The 17,923-nt window shown below is 44.3% G+C and overlaps 1 protein-coding gene across 1 annotated transcript in view; it reads right to left on the bottom strand.

The window, feature by feature from the left end:
* Positions 1 to 17,306, bottom strand: part of PGBD5 (piggyBac transposable element derived 5) — a 30,042-nt gene extending 12,736 nt beyond the window's left edge. The window contains exons 1-2 of the mRNA XM_010072848.1: positions 16,893 to 17,306; positions 9,916 to 10,050 (exon numbers count right to left, since the gene is read on the bottom strand). Coding sequence (XP_010071150.1) covers positions 9,916 to 10,050; positions 16,893 to 17,306 — 549 coding nt within the window. The remainder of the gene's footprint in view (positions 1 to 9,915; positions 10,051 to 16,892) is intronic.
* Positions 17,307 to 17,923: the final 617 nt, after the last annotated feature.

Raw genomic sequence — 17,923 nt, 5'->3', positions numbered from 1 at the left:
AGACTGCTAACATCTAAGACCCTTTCAAGGAGCTGTTGCTTTAAAACCACCTCAGGTTAGCTGGCACAGCTACCGATAAATACAGAGTCCTTCACCTCAGCTGAAGGGCTTCCTGGGGTTCTTGTCACTGTTGTACAGTTTGAAGACTGTTTGCTTGGCAGGAAAAGACTCAAGTCATAACTGAGATTATGTGTTGTACTGAATCTGCATAGGCTTTAATGCTGCCAGAAAAAGGAGACCATGGGAACTTCAGTTTCAAGAAAGGCCATTACAAGATGACCAGAAAGAAATGGCCCATTAGCTTCACTGCAGTAATGTTCCGATTTATTTCTGTTGGCAGCGACCATTAGGCTGCGACACAAGTGCGCGTGCACCCCTGTAAATAAGAGGAACCAGCAATACACATACCCAACCAGCCAGAACATCCTCATCAAACTCTCCAGGTGCAGCACTAATTCTTAGATCCTTTACTTAGATCACGATTTGGAGACAACCCACCAAAACAGACTGAGCAGGAAGCAGCAGGGTACAGCACAATGTGCTGCTGTGAACAGGGAAACGCCTGGCTCATTTGTAGCAGGCTGCAGTAGCTTTAGTGTGTATCCTGCAACATTGCAGTCCGCATCGCTATGCATTTCAAGAGAGCTGTCATCATCATCTGTAGGTGGACATACGTGTTTGTGTTAGAGTGCAGGAACATTTATCCCTTAGTAATGTGACAATAATTAAACAAATGCAGTCCAGCTAGTATACCCACCACCTGAAAGAGCACCGAATTAAAGCTATGCCTTCATTCCTACAAGTGATCCCTCTAGAAGAGGAGTCTTCTGCACTGTCATGCAGAGGGAGAAAGCACATAACCCCTTGTGCACAAGCCTTACATTTTATTTCACAGACAGTATTTACAAGTGCAACTTCCATCAAAGTTGAATACTGACTAAAATCGACTAGGCATCTGACCTTCATCTTGTTCTAAAAGTCACCTGAAATAACCTGCTGGAAAGAGAAATGGGAAGAAGCAGACACTGTGCTCAGTCACTCAAACAGCACTGTAACACCACTGAACTGGCAAAGATTTAAAAACACAAACAAATGCAAGTTTTCTGAAAAACTTGCCCAGGCTGTGCCCCTGCAGCCCATGGAGGTCAGCGGTGGAGCAGAGATCCACCTGCAGCCCCTGGTGGACCCCACTCCAGAGCAGGTGGATGTGTGTGAACGAAGAAGCCTGCACTGGAGCAGGCTCCTGCCAGGACCTGTGGCCCTGTGGAGCGAAGAGCCCAGGCTGGAGCAGGTTTACTGGCAGCACTTGTGACCCCATGGGGGACCAACATGGGAGCAGTCTGTTCCTGAAGGACCACACTCCATGGAAGGGAACCACGCTGGGGCAGTTTATGCAGAACTGCAGCCTGTGAGAAGGACTCATGCAAGGAAAAATACACGCTAATTCCAAAAAGTACAGCACATATTAAAGGAAGTCTTAAATATACATTACTTATCTTAAAAAAAAAAAATCCCTTTTTTGATAGAAACAGTTTCCAGATGAGGACAAAGTCATGAAAGTTTGTAGACTCCCTGAACACACTCAACACACTTTCGAAAGCTGTCAAGATTTTTGCTTTCCCCAGTGCTAAGGCTGAGGACTAGCTAATTACGGTAAGTCATTTAGGCTATTAATCAGGGCTCAAGAGAGCAGTTTAACAGTGAAATGCATACAAAGGGCAGATTGTTCCAAATTTACAGCAAAGTTATTTCATTATTATTGGCATCAAAATTAAGATTAGGCTACTAGTATGTCAGCACAGAGACCACATATCAAGCCCTTAAAATCTACAGACAAAGCAGTGCAGACAAAAGATGCAGACAGATTAGTTTTGACCTTGGATTAGCAGTTGAGCTGAAAACAAAGCAGGAATCTCAGTCTAGGAAAGCGTTCCCCACCTTCCCTCCCCTATTGCAGTAAGTCTTAGCCAACCAAGAGTCTCTTCTGCTTCGTGCTCACTTTCTGTTCCCCGTAGAGTATCCCCTGCCGGTGAGCCAATTGGTCCCTCACCATGGGCTGGTTTGGGTCTGCAACCAGCTGCTTTAAAGTGCACACCCACCATGCAATTGTCTACTGAGGTATCACTATTCTCCTACTAGGGTGCCGCATACACCACAGGTTTTGTTAGCAGAGTTCCCTGTGCACCTGGCACCCTTCCTCTATACTCCCCTCTATCTCAAGGGTCCTTGAAATGGCCGCCTGGTGATTCTCATCCCCCCTTGCTCTGTTCATCTCCCCAGTGCCCTTTACTCAAACATCCATACCCACTGCTGATCCTCCTCCAATGTTAAATATATCCCTCTTTTTTCTCCTTGGGCATTTCCTTGCCTATCCAAGCACAGCATTTGTTCTTGGTACAATCTCTCTTGTTTTGAAGAAACATCATTCAAAGCTTTATCATGCTCAGCTCTTTTGGGAAGACGGGTAACGGCAGCATAATGTTTGAAGACATAAAGGCTGCTGTGAAACAGCTGCTGGTTACAGACAACTGACAAAGGTATAGCTTCAAATATCCTTGCAAGTGCCAAGAATCCCATATATCCTTTATTTTCTCTCTCCCCATCCTTTCACGCAGCTTATTTCATTCTACCTGAAATCATTAAGATCCTGCCTACTGAAGCTCAAAGCATTCCCCCCCCACCCCATTCTGTAACACATTAGAAGTAGTATTTAACAGTTAGCAGTCTACAGAAAAAACACTGAATTGACAGGAACTGGCGGCAAGACTTTCACAGGCACAGTGAGAAGCTGCTCCCCAAAAAAGTTTGTTAAACCATTCACCAGAGCTTCTGGTTTGCCTGTGACTGTATGCCCTTTCCACGTGCTCCAACAGAAAAACATCATCAGAAGTACAGACAGGCTCAACAACTGCTGCTGGACAACAGATGGTGTTGGCAGCAACATCCTCTGCTTCTGCGGGTGACAGTCAAAACAGTGCTTCTCAGATATCTGCAGAGATCACTTTTACTGTGTATCTTTTCTAGTGTTTACGGATCCATTCGATCTACAGCACCAAATGGGATAACTTCTATACATCATATGTCTTAGGGCGCAACTACAGGCTGAAGTTCTTTAACCTGCAGTGCTGGCACAGAAATGGATCTTTCTCTAGTCATCCTTCAATTATTTGTTTCTTACCAGAACAGCTACATGTTCAGTTCTGCCATGTCTCTATCTACTGCAGCCCTACTGCACCAGATACTTTCAATCCAACACGTTTTAATCCCATGCTCACAATGCCAGATCTCTCTCCTCACACCGTTCAACTCATCCCTCAAACGTGCCTCTCTTCTGCCTTCAGTCTCCATGCAGTATCCTAACAGTCTCTTCCCTTTAAAAGCCTGACAGTAAGAAAAGACCTTCACAGTCTCTGTCTCATCTTTCTTCCCACCTACAAACACTTCTGCCTCTTCCCATCACAAAACACTAAAGCAGATATCAATCAATATACCCAAATGTCTAAGCAACAGGGTATGGGTGAAAACTGTGCCAAGCTCTTCCAAAACAAGAAAAACAGTGCATGCTGTTCTGGAAAGAACGTTTGCCCACACAGAGGCAATCAGAAAAGACATCACAGTTCTGAGCTGGAGATTTGCATGTTGCCAGATGAGAGGCAAGACAATCACTTGTCATTCAGAAACTCAAAGCAAGTATGTTCAGCTACAGAGGGAGACTGCTAGAGAGGGTGCTACCAGGAGAAGGAGATCTCAGAGTAGACACCTGTGCTACAAGCCATCAGGAATTTCCTTGCTCTGTGCTAGCAATTTACTCTACGGAAAATTCATGTGGAAGGTTCATAAGGTCTCACTAGAGACTGGGTAAAAAACCGAGCACTTAAGAACAAAAGCTACATCTTGACTGCACATTTAAGAGTGCCCTAGGAACTAAAATATTGGGGATTCTGCTCATATTCAAAGCTCAGATGGCAAATTGAAAGCACTTGTGAATAGCACATCCCAAATACTTCACATTCATTCATAATTGAAGCACCCCAGGCTACAATTCTCAAATGAAACAGATGACATTTGGAAGAAAAAAAATGGCAGGGGTATTAATAAACAAGAAAAAGGTTTTGAAGGCTACCTTGTGCAAAATATCTCACAAAGGGCAGACCCCAAACAACCACAAAACATAAGCCAAGTTTTCAGATGACACAGTTGTAAAAGCAAGAGAACAAAGAATGGTACTGTCACACTTTTTGGATCCTAAATAGCTATCAAAAGAATAACTTCATTTTTCTATAGACTTCACAGGGAAACAGTCAACTGCTCCTTCCTAGCACCACCCTCTAGATCCTGCCTCACTCTGTCTTCCCCTCTCATCCTAAACCTCATCTCTAACTGTTGCCATTACCGTCACTGTTGGGAGATCCTCCCCTTCAGTCCCACCCCAAACCTTCTGCAGCCCACACTCCCCCCTTCTTTAATGGCCCCTTCCCAGCCAGCTCTTAGGTCTGGTTCTTCCTCATCCGCTGCTGGCACCACTGGTGTGCTCTTACCAAGACTGGATCTTTTCATTTGTTTGAGCCTCTCCTCATTCTTACTTGAAAATAGACATCAGGACTGTGTGTAAACTCTGGGAGAGATCTTTGCATTAGGTCACATTTATATGTTTGTTTTTCCCATTCATCTAGAAACACAGTAAGATGTAAACTCCACAGCAATGAATGAGACTGGCCCATCGCACACCTTGCAAAACTACCTTCCCACTTAATACTAGTGAGTAAGAGGATAATTGCATTCTAATTGTGATCTGAGATTCTCAGACGCTGACAATACAGAACTGCATGCATTCAAAAGCCAGAGCCTGGCGGGACCCAGAGGAAGAAAGCATTTAGGATTTTCCAGCCGCCAGTGACTGACAAATGAAGGCGATCAGATTTCCTAGGATCCCCTTCCAGTCAAAGCCTGACCTTGAGAACCTTTTCAAAGCAGCCACTACATCTGTGCATTCCAGATGCAACTGTTTCAGCAACAGAGAACTTATCGGAGCTGTATTTAAAGAAACCAAAGGGCTCAGACTAATCTCTAAACAGAACTTAAACAGGCTGAAACACCAACATTTCTGAGCAGCTTTATTAAACAAACGCACAGATGGCTAACACTCCTGCAACTCTGACCTTGAACACAAAACTCACTCCAGGCTTATTTACCCCTTCCTTTCCCAGTGCCTGAACGCACTTCTGCGGTGTGTTGTGAAACTGTGACTTCTTTGGGGCACCATTTCAGTTTCCCTAAATTCTGGAAGAGTTCTCACTCTGTAAAACCAGGAGGATTATGAAGTATTCGAGCTGACTGAACTTGCCCTATTTGAAATCAAGAATGAACGATAGCATTTACTACAAAAGCACGATGTTTCCATTGCTTTCTTTTTTTGCTGCAACTGAGAGATACTGTAAGAAAAGAAGAGACGGTGCAGCAGGAAAAGCAACAGAAAGCAGCAGATGAGGCACTGCTGTTTGAGTCAGGTGAGCTGAGGTTACTCCCTGCTCTGCCACTGATCTGTGGAGCAGTCTCAAACACCTCACTTCACTGAGATCGCTGCTCTTCAGGGAGAGAGCAATTTCTTACCCTTCTCATGGGGAGGCCACCATGATCCAGGCTGCACTCCTTGGTCAGCACTATAGTGCAAGTTGCTGATTTTTCAGTAATGTGGGAAGAGCCAAGCTGCAGAGACACAGTCTTTTTCCTTAATCTATTCTTCTTCAGGGTAAGCAGTGGAAGGTGGAAACTCAAACTCAGCCCCAGCACAAGGATCTAAAGGACTTCATAAATTTTAGCGACACATTTCACAGGGATAGTAGTGAAAATCAAATGCATTATTGCAAGAACTTTCTAACAATGAGTAAAAGCAAGTGCAGAGCCCATATGGTTGAGGGCAGAGAGGGGTGTGGGAAGGCAAGAGTGTCCAGAATAGCCTGAGAGAACAAATTTCATCCCAAGGAATAGGAAAGGATACACACATCCATAAAGTAATCTTCACCATGATATCACAGTTTTTTAAGCAAATAATTAGGCTGATGAGCTAATTCCATTACCGCCTATCATAGTGATTAATATTGCCTGACCTTTCCTTAGCAGTGCTCTCTACCATCTACATACTGCCTCCCATTTTGTTGACTGATGGCTCTTTGAGGACTGTCTTTAGGGTTATGTTTGTGCCATGGGCCTGTGGTCCTGGACGAGGCACTATGGGTATACCTTGTCCTGCCTGACTTCTCATGGGGTTCAGTGCACGGCACCAGCTTCCTGTGCTTCCTTCTCCTCCTGCAAAATGACTGGAAAACCTTCTGGTGCAGCAGCAGCTACGCAAGGACTAACCATCACTTAGTAACCGTTACTCGTGACCATGTTCATGCCTTATAAGCTGCACAAAAAAAGGAAAGAGAGAGTATGACGTGTCCTACAAGGACAGAATAACTAGCCCTGATCAGGTATTTAGGAACTCTCTGTAGTTTTTGATGAGCTCTATTGCTATATCTAAAATGAAAGCATCCTGCCAATCATATTTATGCACATCTTTTGCACACAAGTATTCCAGACTTTTTGAAAGAAAAAGAGAAATAAAACCTGACACAACTAGATTTTTGTTTTAAATAGGATGACTTAGGAAATATTCTAAAAAATAAACACTTCTCAGCTCCTGTGGTCATTTAAACTGCAATCAAGATATTAAAATATTGGTTTGAAAAGTATCCTAGTGGTAACACATCTGTAGGGAAATATATAGGAGGGAAATGAGGAAACGGGAGAGAAGATGGAGCAGAGAAGGACACCTGAGGTCCTGAAAGCTGAGTTTGCTGTTCTCATTGCATTAGAAAGAAAGAAATGAGAAGGCCCCAAGCCCCCTGCTGCAGCAGCAGCTGCTGCCACCTTGATGTCCAGCATCAAGGACGGGTGAAAAAAGCAACAGTATCAGGGCAGTTTTACTGCCTGCTTTGATAAAGTCCTACAGGAGCCCTTCTAACCCTCTGAAAGGTTTTGTTCATGTTCCCAGCTACTGTAGATGTATATTTACTTTGTCTGAATGATCTGTCCCTCCTGCATGTTCCCACTTGGCCAGCTGACTGTGAAAAGATACTCAGCAAAGCATCTATTCACTGCAACAAGATGCGTATCTCCAAAGCAGAGATATGATCTCAAATTGTGCATCCATCTTAAAGCAGAGATGTAACTGTCAGGGTGGACTCACGTTATCTGTATTACAGAAAAGTAGTCTAATATATATACATTATTTATATTATGTACATATAAGCCTATGCACCTTCTTATATCCATAAGCAGTATTTAGTTTTCATGCCCCTTCTGTTCCATGAACGGCTTATTGGGCTGTTTTTTTCATGAAACACCATTTGCGTAAAAAAGCAAATGAGGACCCATCAAACAGAAGTGTTTATTTATACCCCAAAAAGTGATTCAGTTTTGTTCATGAGAACAAGCAGACAGAGCAATCTGAGGAGTCAAACAGCTGAAACTCCTAACATTAACGACGGCCCTGTCAGCTGCCAACCAGGAGTTGTTCACACAGTAGCTCACCATGTGGCTTCAAAACACTGACAGCAGTTTTACACTAGGAAAACAAGCCAATGTGAACTCTTTTCATCAGGAAAAGCAGATCACTGGGAAAACTGGGATGTCCTCAAATGAAGATTTTTTTAACATCAGGCTCACCATTCAAGTTTAGAGGACCTTGCTTTTGGCCAGGAGCACCACAGACCTCCAGAGGTTCCTTCCATTCCTGAGAGCCAGTCATATGTATCTCACTTCCCTCTTCTGCCTGGGCTGCCTCACCTTTTTATAGCTATATATTATTCAGACTTTTGAAACTGAATTAGCTTGATTATGAAGTGTTTATAGTCATATTTTATCCTGAATAAAATGACCTCGATGTCATCATGTGGAAACAGTGAGGGAAGGAATTCATGCAGACAGTATTACAGAGTATCTGCGTATTTCCAAGTGGGTGCTGGAAGGCTTTTCTGACAGCAGACAGATAACAGACCAGTCAGTCCTTAACTATCAGGCAAAAAGTCCTCCTTTCATGATGGCAGTTTCACAAGAGATGGAGGTGAAGGTGTGCACATGAAGAGGGAAAACACTGGATTTTCTTCTCATTTAGATCAATTCTCTCCACATGTTAGACAGAAGAAAAATCCCTCTGTTTTAATACAGTAAATAAACCAATCACCAAATAAGTGCTTTGGATTCTGCAAGATCCCTCGTACGTGTGACACATAACTGAATGTAGCATTTGAAACACACCGTAGTTGAAGATCCCCATCCTCCCCAGATGAGGTTTTTCCATTTTAGCATGAACATTCATCTTCCTGTAAATTCTTTTTCACCCTTCCCTAAGGTCCCTCTCACCCAATCATTTTAGCATGATTACAGCCAAGTCACGGAATGAAAATAGAAGGCTGCTGCTAGGATGATCCTGGACGTCATCCGGATGCAAGCGAGGCATGAGTATCTAATTCATTAAGGGAGCAGGAGGATTAGGGTGGTGCTAAGCATCTATTCTGTTTCATTTGACATTCCATTAATTTCCTCTCTCAATGGACAGGACGGGAGGTGCAACGCAATTACAGCTCCGAATCTGAAACCTCTGGCGTGTCTGAAGACTTATTAGTCTGGTGGCAGTTGGCTGGGGGAAGCATGGCAAGAGGGATCAGCAAACTTTGTGCTTGCTGTACCCATTACACTTCAGTAATAAGCTGTGTGTGGGACTGGTGGAGTTCATCTTGGAGATTAAAGACACTGCCTCTGTGTAGTAAATGACTTTCGAAAAGCCTTGGTCACAAAAACTTACAAGGATGCTTCATGAGTTGAATCTATTTTGTATCGGACAAAACAACTGCTTTAAAGCCTGGATGGAAGAGGCATGGTCCTAAGTTTCTTCCTAGAGTTAATAGCATCGCTGAAAATGTAAACCCATTTTCACCGAGCCTCTTTTCTTGCATAGCTACTCAAATAGTCATAGTGATTTACTGATCATATTTTACTGTGAACTAATGTTCAACTGCAGCAAGTCCACAGGCCCTCCCCAGTTTTGACACACATTCAGCCTGAGCAGCCGGTATGCACGTCCTACCTGCACCTCTGAGCTGCTGCTTGGGAACGTGCAGGACACTACATTTTAACAGAAAGTCTTGGGAAAAAGAAGTATCAGAAAATATCTGCCTCCTCACCTCTAGGTATCTATTTTAAAATAAACAGATTTTTCAAGAGCTCTCAAATACACATCAGCAGTTGGGGAATCTGAGAATTTGAAGAGTTGTCCCCAGGGCTCTACAATACTAAAAACAAACCCTTTAACGCATCTCCCACTCAAGCTCATATCTCACCTTGAACTCACATTAGATTTCATTTCTTTGGTAGAGACGTAGAGGTGTGAAAAGAGATGTAACAGGAAACCCAACTAATATGTTCCTCACAACAAAATGGACATTTTGGTACCATACTGATTTCATCTATTGGACACTGCTGGCTATCACAGATGCAGTGTTACACTTAGAGAGAGAAGCTGACTCATTAAAAATGACAGAACTCACAGTACCTAGACATTTAGATAAACTTAGGATATACCAACAGACAGACCTTTTAGCTCCATTTCAATTTAATTAGCTTAGGGCTGGCAGACAGATGCACAGTATCAGAGACGGGCACGCTCAGATAAATCATACAGCAAACAGGGCACCAGGAACTTGTCGTCACCGTCCTTTTGGATCTAGTATCTGCTGCATTCAGACTGTAGTCCCCAGCAAGGCAATGAAGAGAAGTGACTGTTACCTTTGCTCCCGCAATACATTTAAGGGCCTGCTGGAACTGAATCAAGACATCTGAAGAGATAAAACCCACCTGGCAGATAAAACCCACCTGGCAGATGAAACCAGTGGACGAGCACTGCCGAACCCAGAGACTGAATTTCCTCTTTTTCCTCTTGCGCAGCTCCCTCTCCGTGCATGTGGCAATGAAAACAGGATCCTCGTCAATCAGGGGCTCATGTAGTACCTGCAATTGGCAAGAAAAGAGTTGGGGGGTGGGGACTAACAGAAGAGTACATGATTGCTGAAAAAAATGGTGCTTTAAATTCTTCCAAGGAAATACAGTCTTTGCATTGTGCTTGTGCGCATCACCTCATACAAAGAAGCAAAACCACTTTTGTTCATTGCTACCATCCCACAAAAACCAAAGCCTGGCCAAACACAGTCCATTGTGGATGGCTGCTCTACATGTGGTTTGCAAATGTTGCAAGGCATGGGTCTCCACTTCTCACTATCAATAACAGTTTAACATTCCTCCAAAATGCAGCCTCCACCTCTCACTGTCAGCTACAATTCAACATCCCTCCAAAATAAGGCAGGGTGGGGGTGGGATTGTTAGCAGCATCCTTCATCATCATCTAGAATGTCTTCTACCCAAGCATCCTCTACGATATGTTGTCAAGGTACACTCCTTGCTTACAGTGAAGGAAAATACACAGCCAGGAGGAAGAAGGGCAAAAAAAAAGATAGTTTCTGCTGCCACTTAAGGAGGTGATGAAGAAACAGAAAAGATTTTTCCTGGTGGCAGCAGCTTCAGGGAAGCCTCTCTTGCCTCAGGAGCTGAAAAATTTGACAAATGGAGATAGAAAGATAAAGGACCAGAGGCAGGAATAGAAAGAGACAAGGCAGACTGGAGCAATTAATGAAAATCTGTGAAAGTGAAGCAATTTCTGCATTCTGCATCCAGATGATGTAAGTGATTCCAAGTTCCTTGTAGTTGTTTTGTTACACTTCTCCCCATTAATCTGCAGCAAAGTCATTAGGTTTTATACTATAGAATCCACCTATAGAAAAGCACCTCTGCCTGCTTGCAGCTCACAGGTATCTGTGCGTAATGTATACATCGCTGCCTACATGGTGTGTGAGTTGTCTAGCAAGTCTCTTGCGAGAATACAAATGCTTGGAAACAGCTGAAAGGTCTCAGCTGACAAATGCTGACTAAATTTAGACATCTACATCTAAATCAGAGCAAGTAACTGCAGGCTGCCCTCCTAGCACAGGAGGGGAAAGCAGTCCCAGCAGGCCATAATCTGTGCCCTTTTAAAGACACGTGTAAAATCAGTCAGATGGGTTGCAATCTAAAGGAGCCCATTCTTTTACACTGACCCCAGGAGACAGGCTCAGACACCAGTATCCACAATGCAGAGGCTCTCACCCTCTGACCGACCCTTTCCACATCTGCATGTGTGCTACTTTGATGCATGTCTGCACGCACCCAGTGGCGGAAACGAGAACAACACTGCATTAAACCTGGAGCGATGCTCGTAGGAGAGATGTGGTGGGTAAAGAGTTAAGCACCAGTGATGAGCAGCTGCTGGCCTCCTTAATACAAGGCGTTGGTTGAACATCGCTCTGTCAGTCCAAAATAGGCACCCGTGCCCTCCACACACAGTGGTGGCTGCAGACTCAATTATATGCACACCACTTCTTAACAGCTCATAAAACATTCACCGGACCATCTGAAAGCACTCCTGTGAAATGTTCAAATTATACACCAAAATGCAGATGTGAGCAAGCAGAGCTGCACACAAAGCTATTTGTTTTTAAAGCTGCAGCTGCCCCGTTTCCCCCACTGGAGCCAAATCCTCTTCCTCTCTCAAGGTCCACACAAAGCACCACTCTTCCTTTGCAAAGGCTACCTGCAGCATTTCACACTTCCACTTCAGGGAATTCTGACAATGTTTGCAAATATTAAATGTGCCTCCATTTGCTTTTGCCTTTCTGCCTCTTCCGTGCAGAGGGGAGAACAACATCACTTGGGATGGGGTTGGATGCAGCCCTCTAACCTGCCAGATCTCACTGAGCGGTGTGGTTCAACTGTTATAACCTCCCCCACTGTAGGATGGAGAGCAGGAGAAAGAAGAGGCTGTATTAGCATCACTTGAGGACATTTTTTCCCCTCTGTCATTAGCTCAGCTCCCTCTGCAACTCTACTGCATCTTGCTTACCGGAGAAAGAAGAGGCTGTATTAGCATCACTTGAGGACATTTTTTCCCCTCTGTCATTAGCTCAGCTCCCTCTGCAACACAGCATTAGCTCTCCTCACAGCAGCCCTTCACTGCATTTTGCTTACCCTTTGCACTCCTTCTGCCTTCTAAGACACAGTAAGGCCTGTCAGCCTCAAATTTAGAAAGCAAATCTGAATTTTGAAAAGCTCTCCCCATCTTCCTCTTAACCCTGCCAACGGTCAGCCCTGCCTTCCCGTAGGCTTTTGAAAAGCTCTCCCCATCTTCCTCTTATCCCTGCCAACGGTCAGCCCTGCCTTCCCCTAGGACCCAGAGCTTTCCCTCCTTTCCCCTATCCCAAATGTTTAAGTCATTCCCATTTCTCCATAAGAAGACTAATGGTCCACCAAAGTCCCTACTGAACTGCTGGGAAGAGGAAACACAAAGTCCCTACTGAACTGCTGGGAAGAGGGAATGAAAATGGAAACAGAGGAGGGCAAGATTTGCTGTTGCTGCAAAGAGGGAATGTGGACAGGCAGGGAAACTGAAATGAAAACCGTGGAGCTTGCTCTTCTTGCTTCCTCCAGAGAGGGTGGGGAGACAAGTGCTGTCACCCCTCCATATGCAACCACTGCTTCAACAGCCATAAAAAATAATAAGTTCTTACAGCACTCCATTACCATTTGGTAATTTAAAAATAGGCATAAAGGTTCATCATTTTCTACTGTCAAATCTCCCTAAAATCTGGTTTCACCAGAGGATCAACTGGCCAAGAACTACAGGACATCAGAAATTTACCTTGCAATTCAATATTCTTATTGCTCCTCTCTCTGTCTTTCTCTTGTTCCATGTCTTACACTTGGCCATCGTCCTCTGAATACTTATATCTTTGTGTTACACTCACAGAAACCCTAAGACAGAACAGTCCTGGTTTGGGGCCACCACCCTTACTCACAAACAATCATTTTGACAACACAAAAACTGAGATACAGAGGTGTGACTCGAGCATTCAGAAGTGCTCAACCCCAAATCAACACTTAATCTTCAGGACACAAAAGAGCTATGAGTTGATCAGACTGGTTTTGCCCCTCTTGTTTTCAGAGAAGCTGTTGTCTAATGCTGCAAGCTGGTTTGGAAGATGTATGTTGAAAATGCTTCACTGTACCCTATGATACCACCCAGAGCGACACACAAAGAAGCCCCCTAGTAACTGGCCAAACTTTAGCACCATGCCCTTGGAGCAAGAGGCTGGAGTTATGTCTCTCTTTTTGCCAGGAACTTCACTCCTGCCTGAGGTAAGGGCTTAAGCCGACTGTTGCCAGCTGCCATTTCACTGGGCAGATGCAGAACTGTTTGGTTCCAAGATTCCAAAGAGAAGGTCCTTTGGAGGGAGAGGGAAGAGGAGAGTGCCTGGAGTTGTGCTCCTGACCTCTCCCACACCAGCCAGGGGCAGCCAGAGACAGCAATCCTGTCTAGTCACATCCCGCTGACATGCATATAAATACTCAGCAGGCACAGTCGGATATCTGAGCAGTGATGTTATTTTCCTGAACTCCTCTGGTTTCTGGAATTCAGCGTGTATCCTTGGCAGGTGAGCACCCTTGAATTTGTTGCAGTATACCTCCTGAGCTCAGGCAGGGCATCCTCCCTGTCTTCAGGCTTCCACTTGTAGACAGTAGCACAGCTACAACGCTGAGCAGCAAAGAGACAACACTGATTCCAGCACCAGACCCCAAACTCCATCTCCTCTTGCTCAGGAAGAGGCAGCAGTTATTTATACAGAAGATGTTGGGGAGGGATAGGATGCAGAGAATATTCCTGTCATTCCTATCCAATCTAGGTCAGAATACCATTTTTTTTTACTTCTGAAATTGAAGCTAGTGCTGCTGATACATAATTATTATGTTCTGGGCTTTCAATACCGTCATAAGCTGGAGAGTAATTATCTCCTTTTGTTTGCTCAGTATATTTAGCAAAATAATTATAATTCACCAGATTGTTTTCTTTGTTTTGGTATATTGGCATTGTTCTCTCTCTCCCTCTCTCTCTCTCTGTTTCCTCTCATAGAAACTGTGGTGCCATTTTTGCATGCACATTTTTTGGGGGGGTTACACATGACAAAAAACCCCTCAATATTTTCTGACAGAAATTCCACTTGAAGAATATTTTCTAGTTCTCATAAAATAAAAGATCATATCTATAGAAGAACTAACTGTGAAGGCAGATGTTTGCACTGCCAGCTGAACTCAGACTGTCTGGTCTGTCCGTAGGGGTGAGTTAAACACAGCATCTTCCTAACCTTCCTTCCTTCCACTGCCAGAGGAAGAAAGTCCATAACAAGTCTACCTACAAGGCCAAACAGCCTCACTGCATTCAACAGCGTAGAGCCCAAGTCATTCATCTGCTTGATGCCACTTACAAGATGTTAGCCTAAAGCCTGAGCACAGGTCACGGCTCAGGCACAAGCCACCCAGATACCACAAGTCTCATGTTAAGATACAGGTGTACCTTAAGCAATGAATTCATTTTGACCTTGGGATTCCAGGTGTCACTGACTAAACGCTTTCTGAGGCAGCACATCCAAAAGCCCATCTGAATGGGCCTTTCCCCTTGCCTTTTCCCTTTGTTTCTGTGCAACTGGGTTATTTTTAGTTATTTCCATTATTTCTCACTCAGCCTGACATTCTGGGTTTGATGTTTACTGCAGTCTGATAATCTGCACTCAAGACAAGTTCTAGGGACGGGTCTTTCGGGCTGTTTTGAGCAGCCAAGGTCCCCATCTCTTGAGACAGGCAGTGTGCAGCTCTGCCTGATGGCACCGAGGAGGACAAAAGGCACAAGGCTCCTTTTGGAAGGAGACCTGGAACATCCCCCAGTAGGCTACCAGTGCTACACTAGAGTATTTTTAACAATTAATTCAAAACCTTTTTCTTTCTCACAGAGTTATTTTTGAAGCTGTATTTTAGTGCTTTTTGTTCCACACAATACCACTGAAACATGATGTATAGAAATCACTGACGTAAACACTGACAAGGGAGCAGAGAAGCGGAGGGCAAAGGAAGAGAACTGGGCTGTCACTACTTCTTCTCCCTCTTTTTTTTTTTTCTTAAAGTAGCATCCCCTTACCAAGCTCAGCACAAGCATACATTTTGCTTGTGGAGATTTAGATGTTTTCCCACTGCAAACAGAACACTGTGATTTTGTCAGTTTAGTTCTCAAACCCTGCTTGGGAGCGGGGAAGTGAGAAGGGATATACATGCAAATAAAATTTTATCCTTTAATGGTTTTACACTCACAGCATGTCCCGCAGCACACCATTATAAGCATTTACATTAGACACAGTGATCACATTTCTGAAGCCTTTATCTTCCGCTCATTGAACTCAGTGGCCATAAGGATTAGATTTCATATCTTAATGAGTGCTCAGTCCCAGCAATACCATGTCTCCCACTGCCTGTTTTGTCTTGATGGAAATGCACCTTGCTGGCATTGCTTAGTGAGAACACTTCTCCCTCCTCCACTGTAACAGCTTTTCAGACAGCTTTGTTGTCCTGAATTACACAGGTAATATTTTTAATCTCTACAAAATTGGAAAAAACTGTAATCCCAGGGATTCCAGGCACTTCAATGGATGTGATGCATCTATGTATTCGTTAATTTTGTGCAGGGGGCAAAAATTTGATGCTTCAAAGGGGAAACAGGAAGAAAAAGACAACAATGGACACAACACCCTTTCCAAAAGTCTAGGTGAAATCTTTACATTCTGAAAAGAGAGAGTTGATTGCCAAGTTATTTCAAGCAGTAACATATTTCAAGCTTATTCCTTTTTCTTTCCAGACTCCTGAATGGAACCCATACAACAGCTCCGAAAGGAGATCATTTATACCGCAACACAGTTTAAATATAGTGTATGATGAATATTAAGAAAAGATTTCTTTGCAATTTTTAAAAAAAAAAAAAAGGTCAACTGTACAGCTGTAGTCAGACAACCACCAGCTACAAAAGTTTCTATATTTAGTTCCTTTCATTGTCTGCCCAGCCTACAGAGAAGTTCCCCTACAGAATGGCATTCTGCTGTACCCCTAACTGTATCTGGAAACAAAAATTCATTGGAGTCTTGTTTACTTTTATTCCTGGTAGTCTAGAACTATTTCCAGTTCACTGGCACTTTGTCTGCATAATCCACACATCAATAAGTTTTTCCACAGAAGCATCTCTCATAATTAAAAACCAGGACTGGCACAAGGCACAGGCAGTGCTGCTGAGGGCAGCTGACAACTGCAGAGAGCAAAGGCATCTGTCCCCCTGCTTATTTTCCCTTTGCCCAGTTATGAGGAGGTAGCTGTGCTGCTGGACCATATGGCAAGCACCTACTGCTACGGTCAGGGACGGTCACGCCTAGCAAACTCGGCTCCCACATCCAACCTTCAGCCTGTAGCAGGAGCAGCTGCAGGTTTTCCCTCTAGCCCAGCTGCACCAGCTCTGCCCTTTCCACTCTCCCTCACAGCCTGCAGGAGCAGCCTGCAACCTCCCATTGTCAGGATATCAAAACCTAGTGGTGCCAGCCTCACTGAGAAGTCTCCAGGCTTGTTCAGACCACTAAAGCAACCAGAGCCAGCTCGGAGAGCATCATTCCTATTGAAACAAGCCAGGTACCTGCACTGCAGGCTGTAGGTCAGGCATTGCTTAGCACCTGCATAGGACAGTGCTGCTTTTCTCATGCTTCATGGAGGCACTGCAGCATGGCTTCGCACTGTGAAGCCCCAGCTCCTTCTTCAGGCAGCTGTGCTCTGCACTTTCAGTCATAGTGAGACAACCTAGAGCACATAGGTTGGATGTTCCCTGCCAACAGGTTAACTCTTACCTGGGCTTGTGAAGGTCTAAAAGCAGAGTCAAAGCCATTCTGCAGAGAGTCCAGAAAAGGCTGTATTTTGTAGAGGCCATGTGTTGTCTGGCTTGAGCGGAAGGCCACAATGTGGAAGTACTTCAGGATCTTCTCAAATCGTGATTGCGTCATGATAAGTGCAATGCTTTTGTTGCTGTAGAAGCCGCTGCTCCAGATGCTGAGAACAGACTCACAGTGGTGGATGCTGGTTGATATCATGTACCCTAAGAAGGCCTTCATTTCTGTCAAGGTGACGTCAATCCAGGCGTCATCACTACCGAACCTCTCCTGGTACTTCTTGGCATACATGTTGGTTTGGACCACCATATTCTTTAGTACGTTGTCAGGTACAAAGAGCTGAAAAAAGTCCATGGCACTGGCAGTCAGGGGCATTTTTCGTGTTGGACCTAGGACAAAAGCAAGAAGGGAAGATAAGCTCACTCCTGATCCTTACAAGGAATGTCCAACACCAGCAATTTAAAGGAGAATTAACTTTCCTAAAGCAGGAAAACAAGGCCAAAATGATGGCATGTCAGCTAACTCCTCTGCAGGTGTACCCACTGTCTGACAGATCTCATCAGGAAACCTCGCCCCTGTATTCTTTGTCCTACTCCTGTATGATACAAATACAACACACTGAATAGCTTCTTCCTCTGCTTTGCACACTCATTAGTTTGTAGAACACAGGTCTGTGAGGCTGCATGCATTTACTTTTTCCACTTTTACACTATCTGTTCCTTTTATCCTCAGCAGCTGTTTTGGCCTTTTTCTGGAGTCTTTAACCTGTCCATATGTGTGTTAAAGCAGTGCCTTCCCCAAAACAACCCAGAAGGAAGGTGTCCAAGCCCTCCAGAGAGAGTGCTGCCCCCATCCCAGCTGACAGGATTCCTGTGCACTACAACCAGATACCACCTTTTCTTTTGCACCTCCAATTCCTGCCCAGTTCACTGTTATTAGTCCTGTGACTTTCAAATCTGCTTTTGCTTCACACACAGAACCATGCAGATCAT

This window comes from Pterocles gutturalis, unplaced genomic scaffold, assembly GCF_000699245.1.
Source record: "Pterocles gutturalis isolate BGI_N339 unplaced genomic scaffold, ASM69924v1 scaffold21831, whole genome shotgun sequence".
Taxonomy (NCBI): Eukaryota; Metazoa; Chordata; class Aves; order Pterocliformes; family Pteroclidae; genus Pterocles; species Pterocles gutturalis.
The sequence above is the reverse complement of the archived record's forward strand: the minus strand, read 5'-3'. Positions and strand labels throughout refer to the sequence as shown.